The sequence below is a fragment of the Mastigoproctus giganteus genome, chromosome 4 (genome assembly GCF_048544385.1).
Source record: "Mastigoproctus giganteus isolate SK-2022 chromosome 4, ASM4854438v1, whole genome shotgun sequence".
NCBI classification, from domain to species: domain Eukaryota; kingdom Metazoa; phylum Arthropoda; class Arachnida; order Uropygi; family Thelyphonidae; genus Mastigoproctus; species Mastigoproctus giganteus.
In genome coordinates this window covers 119,476,099-119,502,386 of record NC_143578.1, presented here as the reverse complement: position 1 = coordinate 119,502,386, position 26,288 = coordinate 119,476,099, and the positions used below count along the sequence as shown (strand labels likewise).

Here is a 26,288-nt window from a genome sequence, read left to right as displayed (position 1 = left end):
AACAAAGTCCCCCTTCAATTTGATGTCCCAAGTAACAGAACTGTTGATAAGAACGGGGTGACAACTGTAACTGTGAAGACAAGTGGACATGAAAAGAGCCATTATACAGTTGTTCTAGCTTGTTGTGCTATTGAACCAAGCTGCCTCCTATGCTGATTTTCAAACTCAAAACAATGCCAAAAGAAGACATTCCTCGAGGAGTGATTGTCCACGTTTATGACAAGGGTTCGATGGATCAGAATGTGATGAAGATCTGGTTTGAGAAAGTTTGGAGCAGGAGACCAGATGGGCTCTTACGCAAACCTGCCCTGTTGGTGCTTGATCAGTTCAGGGCACACATAACAAAAAATACAAAGAAGATTGCTGCAGAGCAAAAAACAAAATTTTCCCTCATACATGGAGGCTTGACATCCCAGCTCCAACCACTTGATGTCAGCATTAACAAACCCTTCAAAGCTGCCATGAGGGACGAATGGAACCAATGGATGAAGTCTTCTGGGGACAATTTGACACCAGCAGGAAGAGTGAAGAAACCAACTATAGGAGAAGTTTGTACCTGGGTGAAAAGATCCTGGGATAATATCAAGATTGAGATCATTGTCAAGTCATTTAAGAAGTGTGGCATTTCAAATGGCATAGATGGAACTGAGGACGAGGCAATATATGAAGACAGTGATTCGTCATCAGACACAGATGAGGACAAGCTAATGGATGGGAGTTTTGACAGTGATGAGTTGTATGAATTTTATGATGAATAAAACTTGAGTTCAATAACTTTATGTAATAAATTTTTTTTCAAATTTCAAACTCCAAAATTAAGGTGCGTCTTATACATGGGGAAATATGGTAATTCTTTGAACGCTTCCCATTTTGAATTTGCTGTTGGTAACATCATCAGTTGGTCCCACCATATAAAATTTAAATACTGTCTCAGATCTCTGTAGTCACTTTTACAAAAGCAAAAACTCTTCCCTTTACCCCTGATTGTAGTTACCTCTTTGAGTGAATCCCACTTCAACACACTGTGATCACTGCCACTAGTGGTTTCTTTATCTGCAGATTCTTAATGCATGAAGAATCACTACCGATACTCAGATCAAGAGTATTACTCCCTCTAGCTGCCTCCCAAACAAACATGTTGATGTATTAGCATTAGTAGAGGCGTATGATGCAAGAAAGCAAGCTTATGCAGCATCAGCCAAAAAAAACCACTTCCATTTCACCCCTCAGTTCATTCGAAACGAAATACCTGTGCAGCTGAGCCCTAACTTTATTTAGGCTATCAACTTCCACAACAAGGGATGGAAGTCTGTTCCACCAACCAACTACCCGCTGGCTAGAGGCACATTTCCATGCATCTGTCCTACATCTGTCTTTTCTCAATCTGAATTTATGCCCTCTCAGGTGATTATTCTGAGCAAGAGGAAGAATCCCATTGGCATTGAGCATGCTCAAACCATTCAAGGCTTTATACACCTCTATCAGATCACCTCGCGTGCCTAGTCTCCAGACACTAATCTGCAAAACTTAAGCCTTTCTTCGTAAGAGCAACACTTTGTTCCATTCACTAATCTTGTTGCCCTTCTCTCTACTCGTTCCAGCAGCTCTACATCCTTCTTGAAATGAGGCCTCCAGACCTGTATACAGTACTCAAGGTGTGGCCTGACCATTGCCTTATACAAGGGAATAATCACCTCCTTATCCCTGCTAGAAAAATTCCTGTATATCATTGACAAGACACCATGAGCTACTCTTGTAGCCCATCTGCACTGCTCACAGAACTTCATATATGCCTGCACAATTACCCCCAGGTCCTTTTCATTCTCTATCACTGTCAGTGTAGTACCACAGATTTGATACGTTGCTCTAGGGTTGCTGTTTCCCATATGTAGTACTTTGGATTTGTCAATGTTAAACTTCATTTTCCACCTCTCAGCCCATCTGCTCAACCTTTCCAGATTCTGTTGGAGCAGCATAGCATCAGTCTGTCCTTAACAACCCTGCCAACCTTTGTATCGTCTGCAAACTTGGACATTAAGCTTGATATACCATCATCAATATCTTTTATAAATACAGAAAACAGTAATGGACACAACACTGAACCCTATGGGACTCCACTAATAACATTAGTCCACGATGAGCAGTGTCCATTGATTACCACTCTCTGTCTTCTCCCCCTCAACCATCCCTTTATCCATATCAGCAATTTTCCTCCAAAGTCACACTGCTCCAATTTGTGCAGCAGTCTCCTATGTGCAACAGTATCAAAAGCCTTTCTAAGATACAAATATATAATATCAAAGTTATTCCCTGTATCCAGTTCTTTTGTGACTGCATCATAGTATCCAATCAAATTGGTCAGGCAAGAATTTCCCTTAACAAAACCATGCTGTGTCCGAGCTATAACTGAAGTCTTGTCTAGATGATCCTGCAGTGCTTCTTTAACCAGTGCCTCCATTAATTTTCCTGGAACAGAAGTTAAACTCACAGGTCTATAATTACTTGTGTCAGCCTTTGATCCTCCTTTGTGACCTCCTTTAGGGTCACATTTGGACATCTCCAGTCTATGGGTACCTCCCCTGATTCCAAAGAAGCTCTCATAATTATGGCTAAAAGTTTGCTTACTTCCTTTGCTACCTGCTTTAATATAACTGGATAGATCCCATCCACCTCAGGTGCCTTTTTTATGTTTATCCTCAACAATTTCTCCTCCACTTTCCTCTCAGTTATTACAAAATCATTTAGCTGACTGCCAGAGTTTACTTCACCTCTGGCATTCCCCTTCATGAATAACTCCTCATGTGTGAATGTAGATGCAAAATACTTGTTTAGTTTGTTAGCCACCTGAGCAGGATCCTCAACTGTTGAACCATCAATATCCAGTGGACCAATCTGATTCATCTCTTTCCTTCTGGAGTTTACATAGGTAAAGAACCCTTTTCTATTTTTCTTTGCATCCTTTGCCAAGGATTTCTCATAATCTGCCTTTGCCTGCCTAATCTCCTTTGTAACTTGGTTACAGACCAGATTATATCTATCATAGGCTTTCATGTCACCCATTAATTTATATGTATCCCATGCATTTTTCTTCTGTGCCATATGTCTCTTTAGTTCATCTGACATCCATTTAGGCCTAAACCTTGAACAATATTTCTTAGTTGGTATGTAAAGCCTAGTAGCTTCCAAGATCTTTGAATGCTTCCCATTTTGAATTTGCTGTTGGTAACATCATCAGTTGTTTTCACTGTATAGAATTTAAATACTGTCTCAGACCATCGTAGTCACCTTTACCAAAACAGTCATCCAATAAATCCACAAAAGCCTTGCTAGTGTGTGAGTGATCAACCCACAAATTCCAGTCAATATCTGGGAAATTAAAATCCCACATTATGAGACTCTCTGATTTACTGGCCCACTCTATTTACCTGTACAGTTTTTTTATTATATTCATCAGAGTCATTAGGCCTATAACACACTCCTCTCAATTTTGATTTCCCAGTGTCACACCAAACTGACTCGACACTGCACTGTCCAGCGATGTCGATTGGCTGCACTTCCTTGGATTTTGTGTTTTTTAACTAATAGCATAACCCCCTGCCCCCTTCGTATCCTGTATATCCTTCCTGTATACGTTGTACTCCCAAAATTACAGTTCTACATTCCTTATATCTGTATGACACTACATCTCTTATATCCCAACAATATCTGCCTTTGATGTTTTGACCAACACCTCAAATTCATCAAATTTATTTACCAAACTCCTAGCAATGGTGTACACGCAAGTATGCATGCATCTGTTCCTATTCTTAGCTACCCTCACACAACCCTTGTGTTTACTTGTATTGCAATGACTCCCAGCAGTCTCTGAAGTACCCTGCATCTTGTTTTCCAGGCTGCTGCTGCTCATTCCAATAGAAGCAGTGTAAGAATCATTTTCACATCTGCCAGCGGCTACTGTTAATCTATTAGTCCGTGTATCCATTCAAACTAGCAGTTTTCTGACCCACCTAACACTGCCCTGATGGCATCAGCAAATTTTCGTGCACCCTTTCTATTTAAGTGTATCCCATCTCTGTGGAAGTAGTCTCTCCTGTTAACAAGCACAGACCAGGCTAAGAAAAATCTACCCCTTGAGCAAGGCTCAAGGGGTAGATTTTTATCACGGCTTTTTTCAACAGTGACCTGTACTTGTTAAGTAATTCCGCCGGTCTCCTACTCTTAATATCACTAGTGCCAATGTGTACAACAATATCACCTTTTGTGCCCTTAAAAGATGATATCTGCTCTACAACGTCATCAACCTTTGCCCCTGGCAGACACAACGTGGTTCTGGTCCACCTATCCTTTTTACACACCATGTTCCCCATTTCCCTGACAATAGAGTCACCGACAACATGTAGTTACCTCCAAGATGTTTTGATGTCTATTGCCACCTTATCAGTGGGGGAAACAAGGGGGGGGGGGTGCAGCCATACCATCATTAGTGCAGCATTTTGCAACCCAATAATGATTTAATTTATTTTTCTTATATATTATTTTATTTATTTTTTTTTTTATATATAATCCCATTTAATGCAAATTGTTTATTACTCTTAGAGATTCATTTGTAATTACAGTGGAAATTGGCACACACACACACACACACACACATAGTCACTATTTGCAACTTTTTAATTTTCTAAGATCTATCTTTAATAGATATGTAAATTTTTTGGACTGTTGAATAATTTATAGCCTCTTTTATTTTTTGTTACAGGAAATAGCTTTAGGAAGCTGGCAAATTTCTCAACAAGGGGATCATCAGGAAGTTTCTTACAAATTTCCCCGTGGAGCTGTTATCAAACCTAATGCCACTGTGACAGTAAGGAATGGCTTTTGGTGTGCTGTATTATAATGTAATGCAAATACATGTCTAAGTAAATCATTTATTAGCCAAAATATTAATTTATTAAATCATTAATTCTAAATATTTATTCGGAATGTATAAATATCAATGGTAAAGAACAGGTATTTTGTATTGAATTCCTTTTAAATTTCAATTAATAGTTTATTTTCCATTTCAAACCTTTTCTCTCTGTCTCTCACTCACCTCCTTTCTATAATAATTTAGAAGGAAAGGTGGGAGGAGGAGAGATGCAGCGAGAGAGAGAGAGAGAGAGAGAGAGACGAGAGAGACGGAGTACACATCAATTTAAAAATAAAGGTCTCTAAAATCTTCTGTTACACTTTTAAAATCTGTTGTACTTCACATGGAATGATGTTCATCCTGAAAATGTGCCCTCCTTAAGAATAAAAATATTTTTATTCTGTAATAAAAAATTATATCATACATATTATTTTCATCATTAACATGTTAACACTGTTTTCTGTTAACCACACATTTGAGTATTTGCAACTCACAGTAAAAAGTGTTACATAAGTGATGTGAAAGTCTAATATGACAAGATTAATTGGCCTTACTAGTCAGAACTTTCTTTAATATTATCCAGGATATAGTTGTGACTTCTGGAGAACCAGGTCAACACTCAATTTAATCGAACAGGAAACATTTATTTGCAATGCTTTCCTCAAACACAAGCTGGTAATAGGGAAAAGCATACGACCTGGTACAGTTTTCAAAAAAAAAAAACCGGTCAGTCATTCTAAGTTCAGGTAAGATCCACCTTCAAACATCTTCTCTAACTATAAACAGTGTTCTTGTTGATGACTGCAGCATTTTTTTTTATTTTTAATTTATTTGCAAAAAGGCACACATGAGGGTCATGGAAAGACAATTGCAGCTAGATATTGATTGTGTTAACTATGGAGAGTGACTAATGAGCCGACTGGGCTAGCTGGGTGGGTAAAGTGCCTGCCTGGGCAACCCAAAGGTTGCAGGTTCGAATCCTGCCTCGGGCTTGGATACTACGATGGTGCTGTACTCTGTGGTTGGACCTCACGGCCACGACATACAAGGGAAGCAGGAAAAAAACTGGTTCCTTCCTGTATTGCTCACATCATACGAAAAAAAAAAAAAAATTGATTAATGATTTCAGGTTCACACCTCAGAAGACCATTTGCACATATTTTTTGTAAATAGAATCTTCACCCTGAAGCCTGGAAAAATATTAGTAACACCTGAGGTGAAATTCCTGTAGTTTGTAGTTAAAAAAACGGTTACATTTGTCCAGCACATTAGTGAACTATAGATAAAATGCACAAGAGATTTGAACATCCTCTGTGTTAACTCATACATGAAGTAAATAGCAAAGATCTGCACCTTACTTCACTTGCATCATGCATCTGTGTGATCTAAGCTAGATGGGCCCCAAGTGTACACATGTGTACAGAAAGGATAGACAGGATAGGAAGGTAGGAGATGTTATGCTCTTAGTTAAGAAACACATAAAATCTAAGGAAGTGCATCCAGTTGACATGGGTGGACAGTGTAACGTTGAGTCTGTTTGGTGTGACATAAGCACTGGGAAAGCAAAATTGAGAGTAGGAGTGTGTTTTTGGCCTAATGATCTGATGAGTACAATGAACAGCTGTACAGAGAAATAAACTGGGCCAGTAAATCAGATTATCTTATAATGGGGGATTTTAACTTCTGTGATATTGACTGGAACTTGAGTTGGTCACTCCCTCACTAGCAAGACTTTTGTGGATTTATTGGACGATTATTTTCTGGCAACATGTTCGAGAGGCAGCCAAAAAGAGTAATACTCTTGATCTAGTTATCAGCAGTGATTATTCGTGCATTAAGAATTTTCAGATAAAGGGACCACTAAGTGGCAACGATCACAGCGTAGTGATGTGGGATTTACTTAAAGATGTAACTACCATCAGGAGTAAAGAGGAAGGGTTTTTGCTTTTGTAAAGGTGACTACAATGGTCTCAGATAATTCTTAAATTCTATACAGTGGGACCAACTGATGATGTCACCAGCAGCAAATTCTAAATGGGAAGCATTCAAGGAATTAATCGTCGAATCTACTAGGCTTTTCATAAATACTGTTCGAGATTTTGGCCTAAATGGATATCAGATGAACTAAGGAGACTCGTGGCAGAGAATAAAAATGAATGGAATGCATATAAATTATTAGGCGACACAGAAGCCTATGGTAGATATAAGCTAGTCCATAATAAAGTTGCAAAGGAGGTTAGCAAGTGAAGGCAGATCACAAGAAATCTTTGGCAAAGGATGCTAAGGAAAAAACAGCAAGGACTAACAAAAACAGCAATGAGGTAGTCAACTCACTTGATTGTGTCTCAGATTCAACAGTTGATATATTCTCTTTATGAACTGGAATTTGGCATGTGCTTCTACTGGAACCCAAGCTACATTGGGATTGAAGGAAATTATTTAGCTGATACTGCAGCCGAATCAGCCATTTCCACAAACTTGACCCATTAGTCTCTTTACACATACTACTGGCAAATACTATGTAATACACTAAATTGCCAGTGGCAAGTATCATAGCATAGATATATTTCCAACAAATTATATCCATTGAAGAATGTAATCAAAACACAGTAGTCTAATCTGCACAGGAATCGTAAGAGAAAGTTGTTCTTGCTTGGCTCTGCACAGGACACAGTCATCTTAACACATCTTAAAAGGTATTAAAACCCACATTTTTTATATTTCTTATGGTCTGTTTGTGAAACTTTACAGCCTTAGTTTCTGGTGTGCCTATGAAACCAAACCAAACCAAACCATACAATCTACCTACAGTAGAGTGTCGATAATCCAAACTAATTGTTCGGATTTTCAAACTTATCAAAAATACAGTTCTGGAGACTGAAAAAAAAAAAAAAAAAGATTTCATAAGTTTAGAAATAAAACACTAAGTTGTACTTACATATTTTTATTCATAGGTAACAAAACAAATGGAACTTTCAGTCACAATAACACATGTGTGCCTTTAACGAAAATTATTACTTATTTTTTGCTGCACCATTTTCGAACTTCATTTTTTTGCTGCCAGATCTCTCACTCTTTTCAGCAAGAGTAGTTGAGTTCGACAGTATTCAGTTTGTTGCTTGTACCTAGCCCTTATGGCACAGTTGGTAGAATCAGTGTCCTCCCCTGCGTGTAAAAGACCTGAGTTTGAGTCCCATCAATGATGGGAGGAATTTTTATGGGCCTTTTTCATAATGTGGCTGAGTTAGTTGGTATCAGGTGATAGTAGCATGGTTTTTTTGTCCAGCAAACAGGAAATCAACCACATAACATGCAATTTACAGGCAGTATATATGGAGCAATATGGCCTTAGTTGCTGATGCCCCAGGACTCAACTAGAACAACAAACAGCATCTTCAGGGGGGTGGGCCATTAGCTATTCCTTATAGTTTTTTTTTTTTTTTTTGCACCATGAGCTGAATCAAGTTTTTGATACGAACTTAAAAATTTTTTCCTTGTTGTTTTTAATTTCTGTTATGGTTGACTTTCCAACCTCATAAAATCTTGCTAATGAAGACCCACTTTCTCCCTTTGATTTAATTGTTAAAAAGTTCTGCTTCCTTTTAAAAGAAGGAGAAGATCATAACTTCAGTACAGTAAAATAAAACTGTAAATGTTCAGAATCTCTTCATTCCTATATCTAAACTTCGTAAACATTTTACTCCATATCTCACTTGCGCGATCATGCTAGTAATAATTTCTGCATGCCGTGTTCTTTGTTATTGATTGATACTTATTTATTTATTTTTTTTTTTTTTCTGTTTTAGATTTTACAACCAAAAAAAAAAAAAAAAAGCCAGTGAACAGAAATATCAGATTACAAAATGTTATATTTAGTTAGTACTATATGTATATTAATTAAGCTGTGTATTTAAGTGTAAATTTATATTGCTAACCTGTGGATAATATTCTTCCAATTTTCACATATAATTTACACTGAGTGGCCACCAAATACGGAGGATGTGGAAAGGTCAGGGAATGACCACCGCATATTCCCGGAGCAATATGGCCTTAGTTGCTAATGCTCCTAAAAACCAAAAATAACATAACAACATACACTGAGTGGACAGAAATCATGAGATAGCCACCTAGTAACAGGTAGGCCCACCTTTCACCTGGATAACGGCAGTCACAAAACAAGGCATTGAGTCCACTAGTTCATGAAAGCATTCCACAGGTATTTTTTCATCCATGCTTGCTGCACTGCTGTCCATAATTCCATTGCATTCCTGGGTGGAGGATCCAAAACTCGAACGGACCTTTCCACAGCATCCCAAATGTGCTCCAGGGTTCATGTCCTGTGAACCGGGAGTCGATTCCATGGTGGTAAAATCTAGGGAATGCTCTTAGAGCCATATTGTAGTCACCACGGCTCTGTGGGAGGTGCATTGTCCTGCTGGAAGAGTCCATTGCCCTGTGGGTGCACGATGACCATGAAGGGATGCAATCTGCAAGGATGGACACGTAACCTGGACCGTTCAGAGATGCATCTAGATGTACCAGAGGTCCCAATGTGTCCCAGTTGAACATGCTCCAGACCATTACCGACCGTCCACCCGCCTACTCCACTCATAGCGCTGTCCACTGTGGGATGTTATTCCTTAAATTGTATGTTCCTGATACACTCTTGATACATACTGTCAAACGGCGATAGTGCAATTTCTGTACCAACTCTGCCATAGAGTGACCCATGGGTCGAATACCCACTATCATCCTTCTTTCAAAGTTGGTTAACTCACGACATTTATCCACGCTGACATTGAATTACCGCCTACATGATGTTTGTTATTTGGTTTTTAGGAGCATTAGCAACTAAGGCCATATTGCTCCTGGGATATGCGGTGGTCATTATTATTATTATTATTAGCATAAGGTACAAGGAAGCCTGAGCTTATGCTGCACCAGCCAAAAAAAAAAAATTCTGAATTACCCAGAGAGAGAGAGAGAGAGAGAGAGAGAGAGAGAGAGAGAGAGAGAGAGAGAGAGAGAGAGAGAGAGAGAGAGAGAGAGAGAGAGAGAGAGAACAAGAATCAGAAGGGAATCATCAAGAAAAAGAAGAATGATGATATCCAGCTCAGGACCCTGGGTGTGCCAAGCCCATACTCACCAGATGTGAGCCCCTGGGGTTACATTCCCTGACCTTTCCGCATCCTCCATATTTGGTGGTCACGGGCTCGAACCCCGGTCTAATCAAGAAACGTGTGCTACTCACTGCTGCTCCTGCCCACGGAGGCACCCCGCCTACATGAATGCTGTGTACCTATATACCTGCCAAGCGGTGGGTTCGTCCACTAGCAAGAAGGGTGACAGAGTCACGTTGCCCAGGAATCAGGTATCCCATGAATTCTATTCTTTCGGTGTAATTTTGTTAATTGGCAAGGTAAAATAAAAGTATAAATTTGTGCTTTAAATCTTTATTTTTATAGCCTGTGAATCATATCCCTCCGATTTTCGTTTATTACAATTGCAATTTAATAGAATCAAAATTCAATTCACAAATGATCACAAAAACCGGTGCTTAGTGCAATTATTTTATGGCACCAGCATAAAAAAAAATAATAATAATAATAATAACGAATGCTGGCTTGTTCAGATTATTGATGTTCGGATTTTTGACACTCTACTGTATTTGCTGTTCGAGCTTGAAATTTTCTAGTGGATCCCAAAGCTGAAAATTTTTACCCACTAACTTTAACTAATATATTTGCTGATGCAGCCTACATTGTTAAATATATTTGCTGATGCAGCCTACATTGTTAAATGTAGGCTGCATCAGCAAATATATGCAAAATATCAGCAAATGTATTTACTGATGCAGCCTACATTTAGTGATGCTGATTAACAGTGGTTATGGTTAACAATGGCAATCCTTTAATAGTTTAACAAATTGAAAGAGACACACCTTGGTCATTAGACTCTTGTATCATAAATCTGCTATGCATAGTATCTGTGATTTAAGGTTTCATCAAGAATGCAGTGCTTAAGAGGTGTGTGTATGTGCGTGTGCGCGCGTACGTACATACGTACACTGATTTGGCTTCCATTAGCACTATCCCTGGTAATAGTATATAGTGCAAGGAATCCACAGGCCTTTGCTTCACTGGCAAAAAAAAAAATGTGTAGTAATGGACGGGTCTGTGATTCTGGTGGAAAGCGAATACAGGCTGGCCTCAGTTAACGCGTTTAATTCGTCCCGCGAGTGCATCGCACAAAACGGAAATGCGTTAATCGAATATATTAATAATCAATAGCAAAAATTGTAATTGGTCCTTGACCTTCTGGAATGTCTAAAGAATTTTAAAAATACCTTTTAAATAACTTTTTAACTGTATACTATGTAAAAGATAATGAAAATAATTATGGAATTAAATTTTTATTGCATAAAACAGCGGTTCCCAAACTGTGCGTTGCGGAATATTTTAAATTTTCGAGGGAAACACGGCGATACTCGACATCTGTCGGACACCACACGAACTACTAGCTTGAGGTAGTTCAGTTTCAACATTTCTTATTAAGTTGTTTGGACCTAACTACTAAATGGAACTACTGTTAGGTATTTCTTTTGACTTAGGTGCGCCGTGAAAAAATTACTGAGACACTAAGGGTGCCATAAACTGAGAAAGTTTGGGAACCTCTGACATAAAATACACAATGAAGAAATGACTGTTGCAGAAATATTTGAACAGTGTTGACTTTCTCTTTTCATCAATTAATTTCTGATAGCTGACAACAATCTTCTTTGGGCCCTGGCGAAATAAATATCGCAGAGAACCTAAAACCTTTTGTTTGAGGTTCTCTGTGATACGAAAGATTTCATCTAGTTCTTTTACTGTTATCCCCTTCGCAGTAACATTTTTCATCTGGCTCATTTAAAAATCTGAATTTTTAAATGCAAGTCTGCATTGACTTTATTAGCGGGAGACAAACAAGTAACACATCTTTTTCCGATTATGGATGGAACACACTGAGGCGGGCAGCAGGCAAACGTTTGTTTATTGCCTGTCTGACACGCAATTCAAATCTTTTTCACCTATCGCATAAAAAAAAAAAAAAGTCACTTTAACTGGAAATTTGCATCGTGTAAAGTGAGAAGAGGTATAATTTATTCAAATAGTGATAACTGAAACACGCGTTAATGGAACTCGCGTTTTGCGAGGCCTGGCTGTATAAGATTGTAGTTCGCACACATGATGATCCGTTTTTGAGTGTCTATGAGGAAGGACAGGTCAGTCTTGAGATCTTTCCAACTTCAAACATAGAATAACCGCAGTTGTTGAGATACTGGCACCCCATGGAGTCAATGCCAAGTGTGTTTGGGCTGTATTACGGGGGAAAATTGGCCCCACAAGTTATTAGGTAGATGTTGCTAATGCAAAGCCAACTCTCTCTCTGTAGGTTTGGGTGGTAGTTTAACTGAAAGATTTAATTAATTTAAGTTTCTAGGTACTAGATAAGGTTGTCATAGTTATAGCATAAAATCACAGCTTCTTGACCCAGCCGAGAAGCAAAGTATAAAGCTTATTAAAATGCTATCTATTTGTTCACTGAAGCCTTGTAGTTCTGACAACATGGAAGGCCTCTGGAAGATTAAATATTACTTTTATATGTTTTTAATGAATTTATTAGCATTAGTAGAGGCATATGACGCAACAAAGCAAGCTTATGCAGCGTCAACCAAAAAAAAACTTCCACTTCACCCCTTCTGAGCAAGAGGCAGAATCCCATCAGCATTGAGCATGCTCAAACCATTCAAGGCTTTATACACCTCTATCAGATCACCTCACCAGTGCTTAGTCTCCAGACACTGTAATTTGCAAAACTTAAGCTTTCTTTGTAAGAGCAGCTATCAACCTCCACAACATGGGAGGAAGTCTGTTCCACCAACCAACTACCCGCTGGCTAAAGGCAAATTTCCGCACATCTATCCTACATCTGTCTTTCCTCAATTTGAATTTATGCCCTCTCAGGTGATTATTCTGAGGAAGAGGAAGAATCCCATCAGCATTGAGCATGCTCAAACCATTCAAGGCTTTATACACCTCTATCAGATCACCTCGCTGGTGCCTAGACTCCAGACACTAATTTGCAAAACTTAAGCCTTTCTTCATAAGAGTACCCCTTTGTTCCATTCACTAATCTTGTTGCCCTTCTCTGTACTCGTTCCAGCAGCTCTACATCCTTCTTAAAATGAGGCCTCCAGACCTGTATACAGTACTCAAGGTTGTAGCCTGACCATTGCCTTATATAAGGGAATAATCACCTCCTTATCCTTGCTAGAAAAATTCCTGTATATCATTGACAAGACACCATGAGCTACTCTTGTAGTCCATCTGCACTGCTCAGAGAACTTCATATATGCCTGAACAATTACCCCCAGGTCCTTTTCATTCTCTACCACTGTCAGTGTAGTACCACAGAGTTGATACGTTGCTCAGGGGTTGCTGTTTCCCATATGTAGTACTTTACATTTGCCATTATTAAACATCATTTGCCACCTCTCAGCCCATCTGCTCAACCTTTCCAGATTCTGTTGCAGCAGCATAGCATTAGTAGTGTCCTTAACAACCCTGCCAACCATTGTATCGTCTGCAAACTTGGACATTAAGCTTGATATACCATCATCAATATTATTTATAAATACAGAAAACAATAATGGACCCAACACTGAACCCTGAGGGACTCCACTAATAACATTAGTCCACGAGGAGCAGTATCCATTGATTTCCACTCTCTGTCTTCTCCTCCTCAACCACCCCTTTATCCATAGCAGCAATTTGCCTCCAATGCCACACTGCTCCAATTTGTGCAGCAGTCTTCCATGTGCAACAGTATCAAAAGCCTTTCTAAGATCCAAGTATATAATATCAAAGTTATTCCCTGCATCCAGTTCTTTTGTGACTGCATCATAGTATCCAATCAAATTGGTCCGGCAAGACTTCACCTTAACAAAACCATTCTGTGTCCGAGCTATAACTGAAGTCCTGTATAGATGATCCTGCAGTGCTTCTTTAACCAGTGCCTCCATTAATTTTCCTGGAACAGAAGTTAAACTCACAGGTCTATAATTACTTGTGTCAGCCTTTGATCCGCCTTTGTGAATTGGGGTCACATTTGCACATCTCCAGTCTATGGGTACCTCCCCCGAGTCCAAGGAAGCTCTCATAATTATGGCTAAGGGTTTGCTTACTTCCTTTGCTACCTCCTTTAATATAACTGGATAGATCCCATCCACCTCAGGTGCCTTTCTTGTGTTTATCTTCAACAATTTCTCCTCCACTTTACTCTCAGTTATTACACGATTATCTAGCTTACTGCCAGAGTTGAATACACCTCTGGCATTCCTCTCGCTGAATAACTCCTCACGTGTGAATGTCAATGCAAAATATTCATTTAGTTTGTTAGCTACCTGAGCAGGATCATCAACAGTTGAACCATCGATATCAAGTGAGCCAATCTGATACATCCCCTTCCTTCTAGAGTTTACATAAGGAAAGAACTCTTTGCTGTTTTTCTTTGCATCCCTTGCCAAAGATTTCTCGTAATCTGCCTTTGCCTGCCTAACCTCCTTTGTAACTTGGTTACAGATCAACTTATATCTATCATTCGCTTCTGTGTCAAGTGTTAATTTATATGTATCCCATGCATTTTTCTTCTCTGCCATATGTCTCATTAGTTCATCCGACATCCATTTAGGCCTAAACCTTGAACAATATTTCTAAGTTGTTATGTAAAGCCTAGTAGCTTCCAAGATAAGTTCTTTGAATGCTTCCCATTTTGAATTTGCTGTTGGTAACATCATCAGTTGGTCCCACTGTATAGAATTTAAATACTGTCTCAATCCATCGTAGTCGCCTTTACGAAAGCAATAACCCTTCCCTCTACCCCTAATGGTAGTTACCTCTTTGAGTAAATCGCACTTCATCACACTGTGATCACTGCCACCTAGTGGTTCATTTATCTGCAGATTCTTAATGCATGAAGAATCACTACTGATAATCAAATCAAGAGTATTACTCCCTATAGTTGCCTCCCGAACATGATGATGTAGAAAACAATCATCCAATAAATCCACAAAACCCTTGCTAGTGTGTGAGTGACCAACCCACAAATTCCAGTCAATATCTGGGAAATTAAAATTCCCCATTATAAGACTCTCTGATTTACTGGCCCACTCTATTTCCCTGTACAGTTTCTTATTATACCCATCAGAGTCATTAGGCCTATAGCACACTCCTACTCTCAATTTCGATCTCCCAATGCTTATGTCACACCAAACTGACTCAACACTGCACTGTCCAATGATGTCGACTGGCTTCACTTCCTTGGATTTTATGTATTTCTTAACTAATAGCATAACCCCTCCTTCCTTCCTATCCTGTCTGTCCTTTCTGTAGACATTGTACTCCTCAAATTCCAGTTCTGCATTCCTTATATCTGTGTGACACCACGTCTCTGATATCCCAACAATATCCGCCTTTGATGCTTTGAGCAATACCTCAAATTCATCAAATTTATTTACCTAGCATTGGTGTTCACTCAAGTATACATGCACCTGTTTCTATTTTTAGTTACCCTAACACAACCCATGTGTTTACTTGTACCGCAATGACTCCCAGCAGTCTCTGAAATATCCTGCATCTTGTTTTTCAGGCTGCTGCTCATTCCAATAGAAACAATGGAAGAATCACTTTCACCTCTGCCAGTGGCTACTGTTAATCTATTAGTCCTTGTATCCCCCCCAAGCTAGCAGTTTTCCGACCCACCTAACACTGCGTCGATAGCATCAGCAAATATTCTTGCACCCTTTCTATTTAAGTGTATCCCATCCCTGTAGAAGCAGTCCCTTCTGTTAACAAGTACAGACCACGCTGAAAAAAATTCTACCCCTTGAGCCTCGCATAATCTTTCCAGGGCCGAATTGATCGACAAGTACCGGTGAAATACCACCACTTTGTTTATTGGAGGCTTGAAGTGGTGAAACCCATGTTTAGTCTCTAGAGTAAAGTTTCCGGCACCCCCCCCCCTCCCCCATACTTCTCCTTCCCATGCATGGTACTAAGTACTATAGGTTTTGATACCTTTCGTGTTTGGGGTTTTCATAAAAAAAAAAAAAAAAAATACTCCCTCCTATTAAGTCTGGGCAGAATTGCAGACACTTTCAAATTCAACCCTAATTCATGGCTTTTTTTCAACAGTGACCTGTACTTTTTAAATAATTCTGCCGGTCTCCGCTCTCCTAATATCATTAGTGCCAACGTGTACAACTATATCACCTTTTGTGCCCTTAAAAGATGATATCCGCTCTACGTCATCAACTTTTGCCCTTGGCAGACATACCCTGGTCCTGTTCCACCTATCCTTTTTACAAAGCATGTTCCCCATTTCCCTGACAATAGAGTCACCAACAACTACTAGTTCCTGTGGGACCAACGCATTCTGCCTTGGGGGTTGCTGCTGTGTTGCATGATGACCAAGTGCAAGCTCTGGTGTTGATGTGGGCTGCTGAGTGCTTGATGGGCCCCTCACTTTAGATCCTTCGAGGGCATCCACCCTGTCCTTCAAGCTCTCATATAGGCCCATAAAAACGCTGAGTTGTCGCCTGATTTAGTTACACTCCTTGCATCGTGCACACACAAAGGCATCCCCTATGGCAATATCATGTCCCGTACCCGATTGCTCCACAAACATCATGCAAGCAGTGCATTTTAAAAGGCTGTGATTCAGAGGCAATTGCCCCCCCTCAGTTCTCCTCTGAGCCACAGCACTCCCATTAGCTTGAGCCTTTTGCTTTTCTGCTCTGGTCTGAGTCATGATTTCGATTTAATTTCAATAAAATTTCAATTTCAGTACAAAATTATAACCCTAAACTTGTATCCCAACACAGTTATAACGCTATATATTTTTCGGTATCAAATATTATCTACGAGTTCCATTTATATAACTTCTGTATCAAGTTATGTATTAATTAATTATGTTTCATTTGTAATCTAAGTCGTTATATGTATTTAGTTAAAAGTACAATTTAATTGACAACGAAGTTTAACAAAATTAATAGATTTTGTTGAGTAATTGACAATATTATATTATATACTATACTATACTAACGCTAACTAGTTCGGGATATAACGATGTATCGTATAACAATGGCACAAGTTACGAACGGTAAATCTACGGACACTTAAGTATTAATTAACGTCCAAATTTCGCTGTCTCAATTAAGAATAAACTAATGATCCTGACTAGGTCTATAAGCTACTTATAGAAAATAATTTGATGTATCAATTGGTCAATAAAGCGGCTAAATAATTTTTGGTTTCTGAGTGTTTTATTTTCAAATTTTTGCACTCTCAGAAGGCATATAGCCAACAAAGAAGACAAGGTTAGTCTATGACTTTTGGTAATGCTTTCTGAAATTAATTTGAGAATTGAGGAATGAAGAGTTGTGCAAAATAATTACTATATTTTGCTTCTCTTTCTGTGTGCTTTGAAACAAACTCTGTGCATTCAACACAATGAAATTTTAAGATTTTGGTAAGCTGAATTTTATTGTTCTCTGAAATACTTAAATTGTTGAGCACTCTTAAATAACCTGTAGTTTATTTGTAATTATTACATAGTGTTTTAAATCCATCTGATAACAGTGATTATAAGTAACAAAAGTAAGATTAGTGAGAAGCTGAAGTAAAATGTATGTAGCTGTAAGCAATATCTTACAAGTGAAAAGAAAAAAGATTTCCATAGTTTCATGTATGTGTTTGCATGCATGAACAACATAAACAGATTAAGCAATGGAAGAGCAAAGAACAGTCAGTGTCCTGTTACAGACATTCTCATATATGTAACAGAAGAAATACAGAGGAAACTGGAGTTGCAAAGAGGCTTTGTACAAAAGTCCTTAAGATTATTGTTGGTAAAGGATACTGCAAGTGGAAGACATTGTTGCCTTGTAATAGTGTTTTTTTTTTTAATTTTTTTATGGCATATTGCCATTTTAGGACTGTTGCATCAACGTGTTATGTCTGTATAAGTGTATTTACCTCTAGCCACTGAAAGGATTCAAACCCAGATCTTTCCAAACAAGTAGCTGGAAGACAATATTTTGAAGGATGGCGGGAGGGAGAGAAGTAGTGTTGGGAACAATTTAAATACCAGGAAAAGAAATAAGATGTGTGTGTGTGAGAAAAGAAGATAACAAAAAAAAAAAAAAAAAAATTTTTTTTTTTTTTTTTTGTTATCAAATAACAGTTGGATGTCATATAATTCCACTGAAAATAAAATCAAAAAGTATATTAAGAGTAATTATCCAAATTATTTGTATAATGTGGAGATAAGGTAGTTATATAAAAGTTAACACCATGCTATTTCTTTATAGATATGGAGTTCTGACAGTGGTACATCTCATAATCCTCCTAGTGACTTAGTAATGAAAAATCAGAATTGGTGTTGTTCAGATAGTCTGATAACTTCATTAATGAATGGCAACAATGAGGTAAAATTTTATATTTATTTATTTATTTATTTTTTTTATATGTTAAATTATATTTCTGTTATTTGCTTTAAAATAATTATCCACTAAAACTAGATTTCTTGAAAAAATAATGGCACTTATGTACTCCACTGCATCATTGCAGAATAATTAGCATTAGTAGAGGCACATGATGCAAGAAAGCAAGCTTATGCAGCATCAGCCAAAAAAAAAACCAACCCCTCTCCCATTTCACCCCTCCGTTCGTTCCAAATACCTGTCCAGCTCAGCCTTAAATTTATTTAGTCTATCAACTTCCACAACAAAGGATGGAAGTCTGTTCCACCAACCGCTGGCTAAAGGCAAACTTCTGCACATCTATCCTACCTCTGTCTTTCCTCAATTTGAATTTATGCCCTCTCAGGTGATTATTCTGAGCATGAGGAAGAATCCCATCAGCATTGAGCATGCTTAAACCATTCAAGGCTTTATACACCTCAATTCATTTGCCATTCATTTTGAAAGGACTAATTTTGTTCAGAAGAATCGCAAATTTACAAAAAGTTGGCAAGATGTGTGGATGAGTTAACTGGTCTCGGGTATAGTTCTAGTATTTTTTTTCTTTTTATCTTGCAAATAGATATACACACACATACAAACCTAGCCATTCATCTTCTACTATCTTCCCCTCCTCCAAATACTCCTTAATAGGTGGCCAGTGAGTACTGTACAGGGGTCTGGAAGCCTCATTTTAGGCAGGATGTGGATCTGCTGGAACAGGTACAAAAACGTATTTTTCTCAAGAAAGACTTCAGTATGCAAATTGCATTATCAAGAAATTAGGCTCCAGTGAGGAGATCTAATTGAGGATTTGAATGGATTGGAAGTTCAGTGCTGACAGAATCCTTTTTCTTGCCCACAAGGAAGCATAAATTCAAATTGAAGAAGGATGGTTGTAGGATAGATGTATGGAAGTTTGCAATCAGCCAGAAGATACTTGATTGTTGAGACAAACTTGCAGGTGGTGTTGTAGAGATGGGTAGTTTAAATAAATTCAAGGAAGAACTAGACAAATTGTTCGAAGGTGATATGGGAACGTTGGTCCTTTTTTTTTTGGCTGATGCTGTATAATCTTGTTTTCTTGCATCATTTGCCACTACTAATGCTAATACTAACATAGTTACAATTATCAGAATGACTAGGATTAGCTGAGTGATCAGCAATGGAGTGTAGTAGTACGAGTTAACAGTGGTTCATGCACATGACTGCTAAATGTGGTTAGTGCTTCTAATCATTGTCAAAATAATTGGTGTAAACTTCTCTGACCTAGTTGTGGTAGTGCCAGAGCATAAACAGAATTCTGACAGAGGAGTGAGTTAGTTTATTTTCTAGTTTGACTTGCAGGGCCAATACCTACTCATTGACTGTGCTGGTGCTCTCTGGAAGGGGTGGGTCGATGTTAGGCGAATCTTGCTGTTTTTTTATCTCTTCGCAGTTGTCTAGTGTGGGCTCTTTAGGCTCACTTTGTGAGTGGGTTTCCCTGTCCGATTGGGGAACCACCAATTTTTTGTATTTCTTTTTGGATACTGTTGTCGGCTGGACATCTTCAGAATTATCCAAGATCTCAATGTCAGGTTGGTCACTTTTTGTGCTATCAGTGGTTTGTTGAGTGCTCGATGGCCATTCAGTGACGTCACAATTCAACTGGATTTGTGCTGGGTGTATCTATATTCTCAGATTGGTTGGAAATTTTGGTTTATCGGGAATGTTCTGATAACTGAGATTATTGCTGCACAGTTAGATAGAGGTTGAGAAATGGAAAAGTTTGGTACCAACCACAGGCTCGTGGCTAAATTTGAAGCCAGTCAGCACACGGATGTCGATTTGAGCTATCCCCCACTGTCACGTGAGGGGGGAGAAATGCCCAAGTGCAAATTAGCCTTGGAGAAACCGGGCTATTTTTTTTTTTTTTTTTTTTTTTTTTGTGGGTTTTGGAGCCACAGAGACGATGGTGAAGTCAGTTTTTTCACAACACAAGCAGGAACAAAGATACACTCTGTCCATATTAAGTCTATGGCAGAGAGGGCGGGGATGAACTGAAATACATGCTAAATTACTAGAATTGCATATTTTGCACAAGTTTGGTTGCAGCAGTATGGCTGCTCAGTTCTACTCAAGGGGAAACACCCTCCCCAGTCAAAGGCCGGATTTTATCTCAGTGGTCGCGTTATAACAGAGCACTTCCCTATTTCCTCGCTGTGAGTGGCATGGTGACCATATTTCTCAAAATGTTCTGGCAAGTAGCCCCCAACCAAGACAAGGCACCGTGCAGAGCCAGTCAAGCATGTATGTTCACTCAACAGCATATTGACACGTATATACTTGGGGGTTTCTTCATCATGCACTGAGAGCCTCCAACAGGAAGTATCCTGTTGAAGGTTCTCGGTTAGTTGCTGCATGACATGAATAAACTTGGTTATTTGTGCACTTAGTTTGGCAACCAACTTTTAACCATGAATTCTTAGAACCAAAGCATGTTTCCTTATATCAGTTAAAAGCCTGCTGGCTTCAAACAGAATTCAAACTCCTGGTTAGGATAACTAACACAACATAATAGGACTAATGGAAATGTCGTGTCACTCAGAAATAGGAGATGATGAGTTTTGCTATGGTATGTACAATATTTAGGAAAGAAAGAAAAAAGATAAAAGGGATGGTGGTGTAATACCTCTTGTCGAAAGCAGCCTGAGCACAACAGAAACTTTTACAGATTCAGAAGTTGTATGTTGGCATAGAATCCATATGGTATGGCATACTTGGAAGCAAAAGTAAAATGAGAGAGGGAATAATCTACAGACCAGAAAATCATGTTTATGATGAGGGCCTCTATTGGCAAATAGAATGGGTGAGCAAGTGCAAACTTATGGATAAATTCATTGTGCCCCTAATTGATTGGAGCAAATGGGAAGGAGTGAGGAACAAAATTTTTAAATCATGTAGATCAGTCATTCCAAACCTGGGACCATGTCCCACAAGGGGCACAAAGTTATTCTAAGGAGGGGGGGGGTTAGGTTATTTATAGAATCATATTTCACTTTCCTCTGCATGAATGGGTAAAAGGACACACCTGCTGCAATAGTTTCCAGATTTAGAAAACAATGTTTTGGATGGTTTTATGCCTTTTCAAGACTGTTTCTCTTTTACTAATTATGACATAGGGCTATGTTATACTTAGTACAAATATCTCTTTGAAACAGCATCACTGGGTTTGTCTGTTGCATGTACACTACACCTTTGGTAATTATTTTGAAAATATAAATATAATTAAGATATTCTTCTGAAATGATTTGTTTTCATGGTTTGATCAATTCATATCCATTTGGCAGTATTTGGTAAATAAAGCTAATTATCTTATTATGCAGAATTGTGTTTAATTTTCAGCATAATTAATTATTCTCTTAAAGAGACTCATAGCACTACTGCAATGTAATTGTATCCTGCCTTAATGATTTTGTTCACATTTCATAACAATACCTGTTTGTTTGTATAAGATAATCCTTTCACTAAATTTGTAATGTTTTACATTAACTATATCTTTTATATTACAATTAAGTGGTAAAAATTTACAAATTTATTACAACTGACCTCAAAGAAAATTTGTTTGCCTGGGGCAGTCAAATAAATTACCTATGGCCACCGAAACTTTAAGATTGGTCCATATAACATTTTCTGTATTAGTGGAACTAATCATGTAATTAAATTCGTTTTGGAATTCATTAAGCTTGCCCCTTCCATTTCTTGTCAATTTATAATCCAAAACATACAATATTTCCTTGTATTGACTGATATTAATTATTATTTACAATACTAACTGTATTAATTATTTACTATACTATATGTTAATGTTATCTTATCATCAAATAATACAATTCAATACAGAATTTAAGATATGACCGAGGATGTTAAAGGGACAAATAATTACAAGGATACACAATAGTCCTTTCTATGCCCTTCAACTTGATGCATCAACAGATATTTCAAACTTACCTAACATATTGCCATTTGTTAGATATGAATGGAATGGAAGTATAAATAGGACTTGCTCTTTTGCAAACCATTGCATACATTCGACCCAGGGGCTCACATCTGGTGAGTATGGGCTTGGCAAACCCAGGGTCCTGAGCTGAATATCATCATTCTTCTCTTTCTTGCTTTCTTAGTGATTCCCTTCTATTTTTCTCTCTCTCTCTCTCTCTAAGGTAACACGGGATTTTTTTTTTTTTTTTTGGCTGGTGCAGTGTAAGCCTCAGGCTACCTTGCACCTTATGGCTAATAATAATGAGCCACCTCAGATCCAATTTTTAAAATTCTGGATGATTTCTTAAAGGAAAGTACTATCAATTGGTCAATATGTGTCATAATAACACCGACAGGGATCATGATATAACAGACAGATATAGTGAAGTTCGTGCTTGGGTGAAATCTGTCACCAGAAGCAAATTTTTTCACTGCTCCATCCACAGATAATCACTATCAATGAAAAAAATTCCTACTGAGTTAAAGACAGTTTTGGAGGAATCTGTAAAAACTATTAATTTCATTAAGGCTTGCTATTTGAATTCAAGAATTTTTGCAAATCTCTTGTGAAGAAATGGGCAGCGATTACCGTCAACTACTCTTACATACTGAAATTTGTTAGTTTTCTCAAGTACTTACTCACCTATTCTAGTTACGAGACAAAGTGAAAATTTTTCTGCTTTGATCAAATATTTAGTTTTCACATTTTTTCAATGAATTTTATTGATCAGCAAAGTTGGCATTCTTAGCTGATATTTTTTGCCAGCCTAACTAACTTAACCTAGATCTTCAGGGAAAAGCTGGAAATATAATTAAAGTTCAAGACAAAATAGAAGCTATCATCAAGAAATTAAATCTGTGGTCTCATTGATTGAGCCAATCAAACTACAAATCATTTTCATATTTATCAAATTGTTTAATTTCAACAAAAATTCAGCTTCTGGACAAAGTAAAATGTGAACACTCTTGCAAAGCCCCCAGATACAGCTGGATGCATATTTTCCTGTTCAAGGAAAGTATGCATGCAGCTTACTAATTCAAGGTGTGATCATGTTATAAAATCCTTTATTCATAATTCTGACATCAAAAGAACAGGAAAGCTTAATAGAACTTTCATGTGATAATTCTTTAAAGATAGTGTTCATCCAAAAAAAATTTGGATGACTTCTGGCTGCACATTCATTCTGAGCACTCAGATCTATCTGATAAAGCTGTAAAGTACTCAGTGCCTTTTTCCACAACATATGTTTGGGAAAGAGGATTTTCTGCATTTGTTGCACTGAAATCAAAGTACAGAAACACGCTGGATGTGGAACCAGATTTAAGGTTGAAGCTATCACCAATTCAACGAGACATCCAAAAACTCCGATATCTGCGAAATAGTACCAGCCATCTCATTGAGTGGCTATATACATATGTGTCTGATGATTATCCCATTTTACTATTTGGATGGTTTTCTTTTACAATGTACCTTTCATATTAATGCAATTTTTGTAATTGTATTTATGTAATTTAATTTTTAATTCATGTTTATTTTATATTTTTAATTATTCTACCATCCAATTTTGTTTTCAATGCTATAGTTTATTATTATTATGAAATTTCTTTACTGTTATTTTATTATTATTATTTGCATTGTTATTTTTATGTTTTTTTTACCTTTCTCTGTATTTTTATAATTATGTCAGTTTTTTTCTTTCTTTTTGCCTATTCAAAAAATTGTCAAATTGTAGTGCCATGCACTGTATATATACACCTAATTCTGTTTTTGCACGAACTTTTTTTACACGAATTTGATTTAACACGAATTCAAAATAAATATTTCATTCTCTTTTTACGCGAGTCATTTTAATTTAACATGATTTCTATGAATTTTTTTTTTGCCTAAATTCTAAGAAATTTTTTTTTTTATTTGTGGCATATTAGTATCATTTCTATATTACACGCACCAATAGATTGGATAACAGCTAGTGTGTGCATTTTGAAATGCGTGCTTTTGTTTACCAATGTGTACGTCTAGGTATCTATGAATCATCAACGTTTTTATTGAATTTGGTGTACATCTACAGTATTCGTGCATTGTAGCTTCAAAAGACTCACTATTTCAAAGTGAAAGAGTCTTCCGAAGAATCTTTTGAAATAGTGAAAGATTCTTTCACTATTTCAAAGTGAAAGAATCTTTAGTGAAATTTGTGCGCATATAAATTTATTAATTTTGCCGATAGTCAATAAATTATAAGTTTACAAATTTTTCATACCTTTTTTAATTAATTATAACTGAGATATTTTTCGGTAGCCCTTATATAATGTCGAATAATTCACCTATTACCAAAATGAAAAGGAAAGCGATTTCTTTGGAACTTAAAATTCAAATTTTAGATTGTCTTGCAACTGGACAAGGGGCTACGTCTATAGGAAAGCATTTTGGTGTACATGAAGCTACCGTAAGAACTATTAAGAAAAATGAAGCTGCAATTAGGAAGTCAGTATATTCTGGAATAAAAGTAAGTGTTAATTCATCATCATATACAAGAGATATTGTCGAGGAAAAAATGGAAAAGGCTCTGGTAATATGGATAGAAGATCAGTCACAAAAAAAAAGAGTACCAGTAGATGGAAATGCCATCAAGCAAACAGCACTAAGAATTTACAGACAGATTAAAGAAAAGGAGCCAAGCACTTCATCTCAGTTAAACAGAAAGTATGAATTTTCTGCGAGTACAGGTTGGATGACAGGATTTCTTAAAAGGAATGCTCTTCATAATATAAAAATTAAAGGTGAAACTGCATCTGCAGATGAATCAGCTGCTAAAGTATTCCCGCAGGAACTTGAAAAATTATTGAAGATGGAGGATACACTCCTGATCAAGTGTGGAATGCAGATGAAACTGGTTTCTTCTGGAAACGAATGCCGAACAGAACGTATGTAGCCAAATCGCAGAAAACTGCTGGTGGGTTTAAGGTAACTAAGGATCGTGTGACCTTATTATTTTCCTCCAACGCTTCAGGAGATCATATGTTGAAACCATTGCTGGTAAATCGAGCCCTAAACCCACGTTCAATGAAAGGTGTAGATATCAATAAACTGCCTGTTTCACTGGATGGCAAACAAGAAGGCCTGGGTGACCACTGCTATCTTTACAGAATGGTTCAACAAATGTTTCGTCCCAGAAGTCAGACGTTATACGAATTTGAAAGGTCTCGAATTTAAAGTTCTTCTGATTCTTGACAATGCACCCGGCCATTGGAACGCCCAAACGTACAAATTTTATTTCTGCCACCTAATACTACATCTTTGATACAACCGCTAGACCAAGGTATAATTGCGACAATTAAAACATACTACGTAAAACCAACATTCCAACACGTTTTGGACAAACTGAATGATGAAACACCAACAGTCATTGATGTGTGGAAGAAATTCTCAATTATGGATTGTATCAATCAAGTTGGATTAGCATTAACTGAATTAAAACCAGCAACTTTAAATGTGTGTTGGAAAGCGGTTTGGCCACAATGTGTAAAAAGCAAAGATCCCATCATCCCTAATACGACCGAATTTCCCAACATCATTACAATGGCACACAAAATTGGTGGAGAAGGATTCGATGATCTATCGTTTGAAGATATTGATGAATTGTTAACCGACAAAGCCCTAAGCAAAGATGAAATATTAGAGGTTGTCCTTGGGGCTCCTTATCCCACAGAACGTAGTGATAATGAAGAAAATGATCCTGTTCTAAATGCAGATTTAATAAAAGAAGGTCTGGAACTGGCCAGAAAATTAGGTAATCATTTTGT

At 37.6% G+C, this 26,288-nt stretch overlaps 1 protein-coding gene across 2 annotated transcripts in view; it reads left to right on the top strand.

The window, feature by feature from the left end:
• Positions 1 to 26,288, top strand: part of LOC150087021 (lamin-like) — a 328,582-nt gene that overhangs the window by 224,519 nt on the left and 77,775 nt on the right. For both annotated transcript variants that reach the window (XM_090372908.1, XM_090372909.1), the window contains exons 8-9: positions 4,757 to 4,861; positions 18,318 to 18,434. In XM_090372908.1, the coding sequence (XP_090229034.1) occupies positions 4,757 to 4,861; positions 18,318 to 18,434 (222 nt within the window). The remainder of the gene's footprint in view (positions 1 to 4,756; positions 4,862 to 18,317; positions 18,435 to 26,288) is intronic.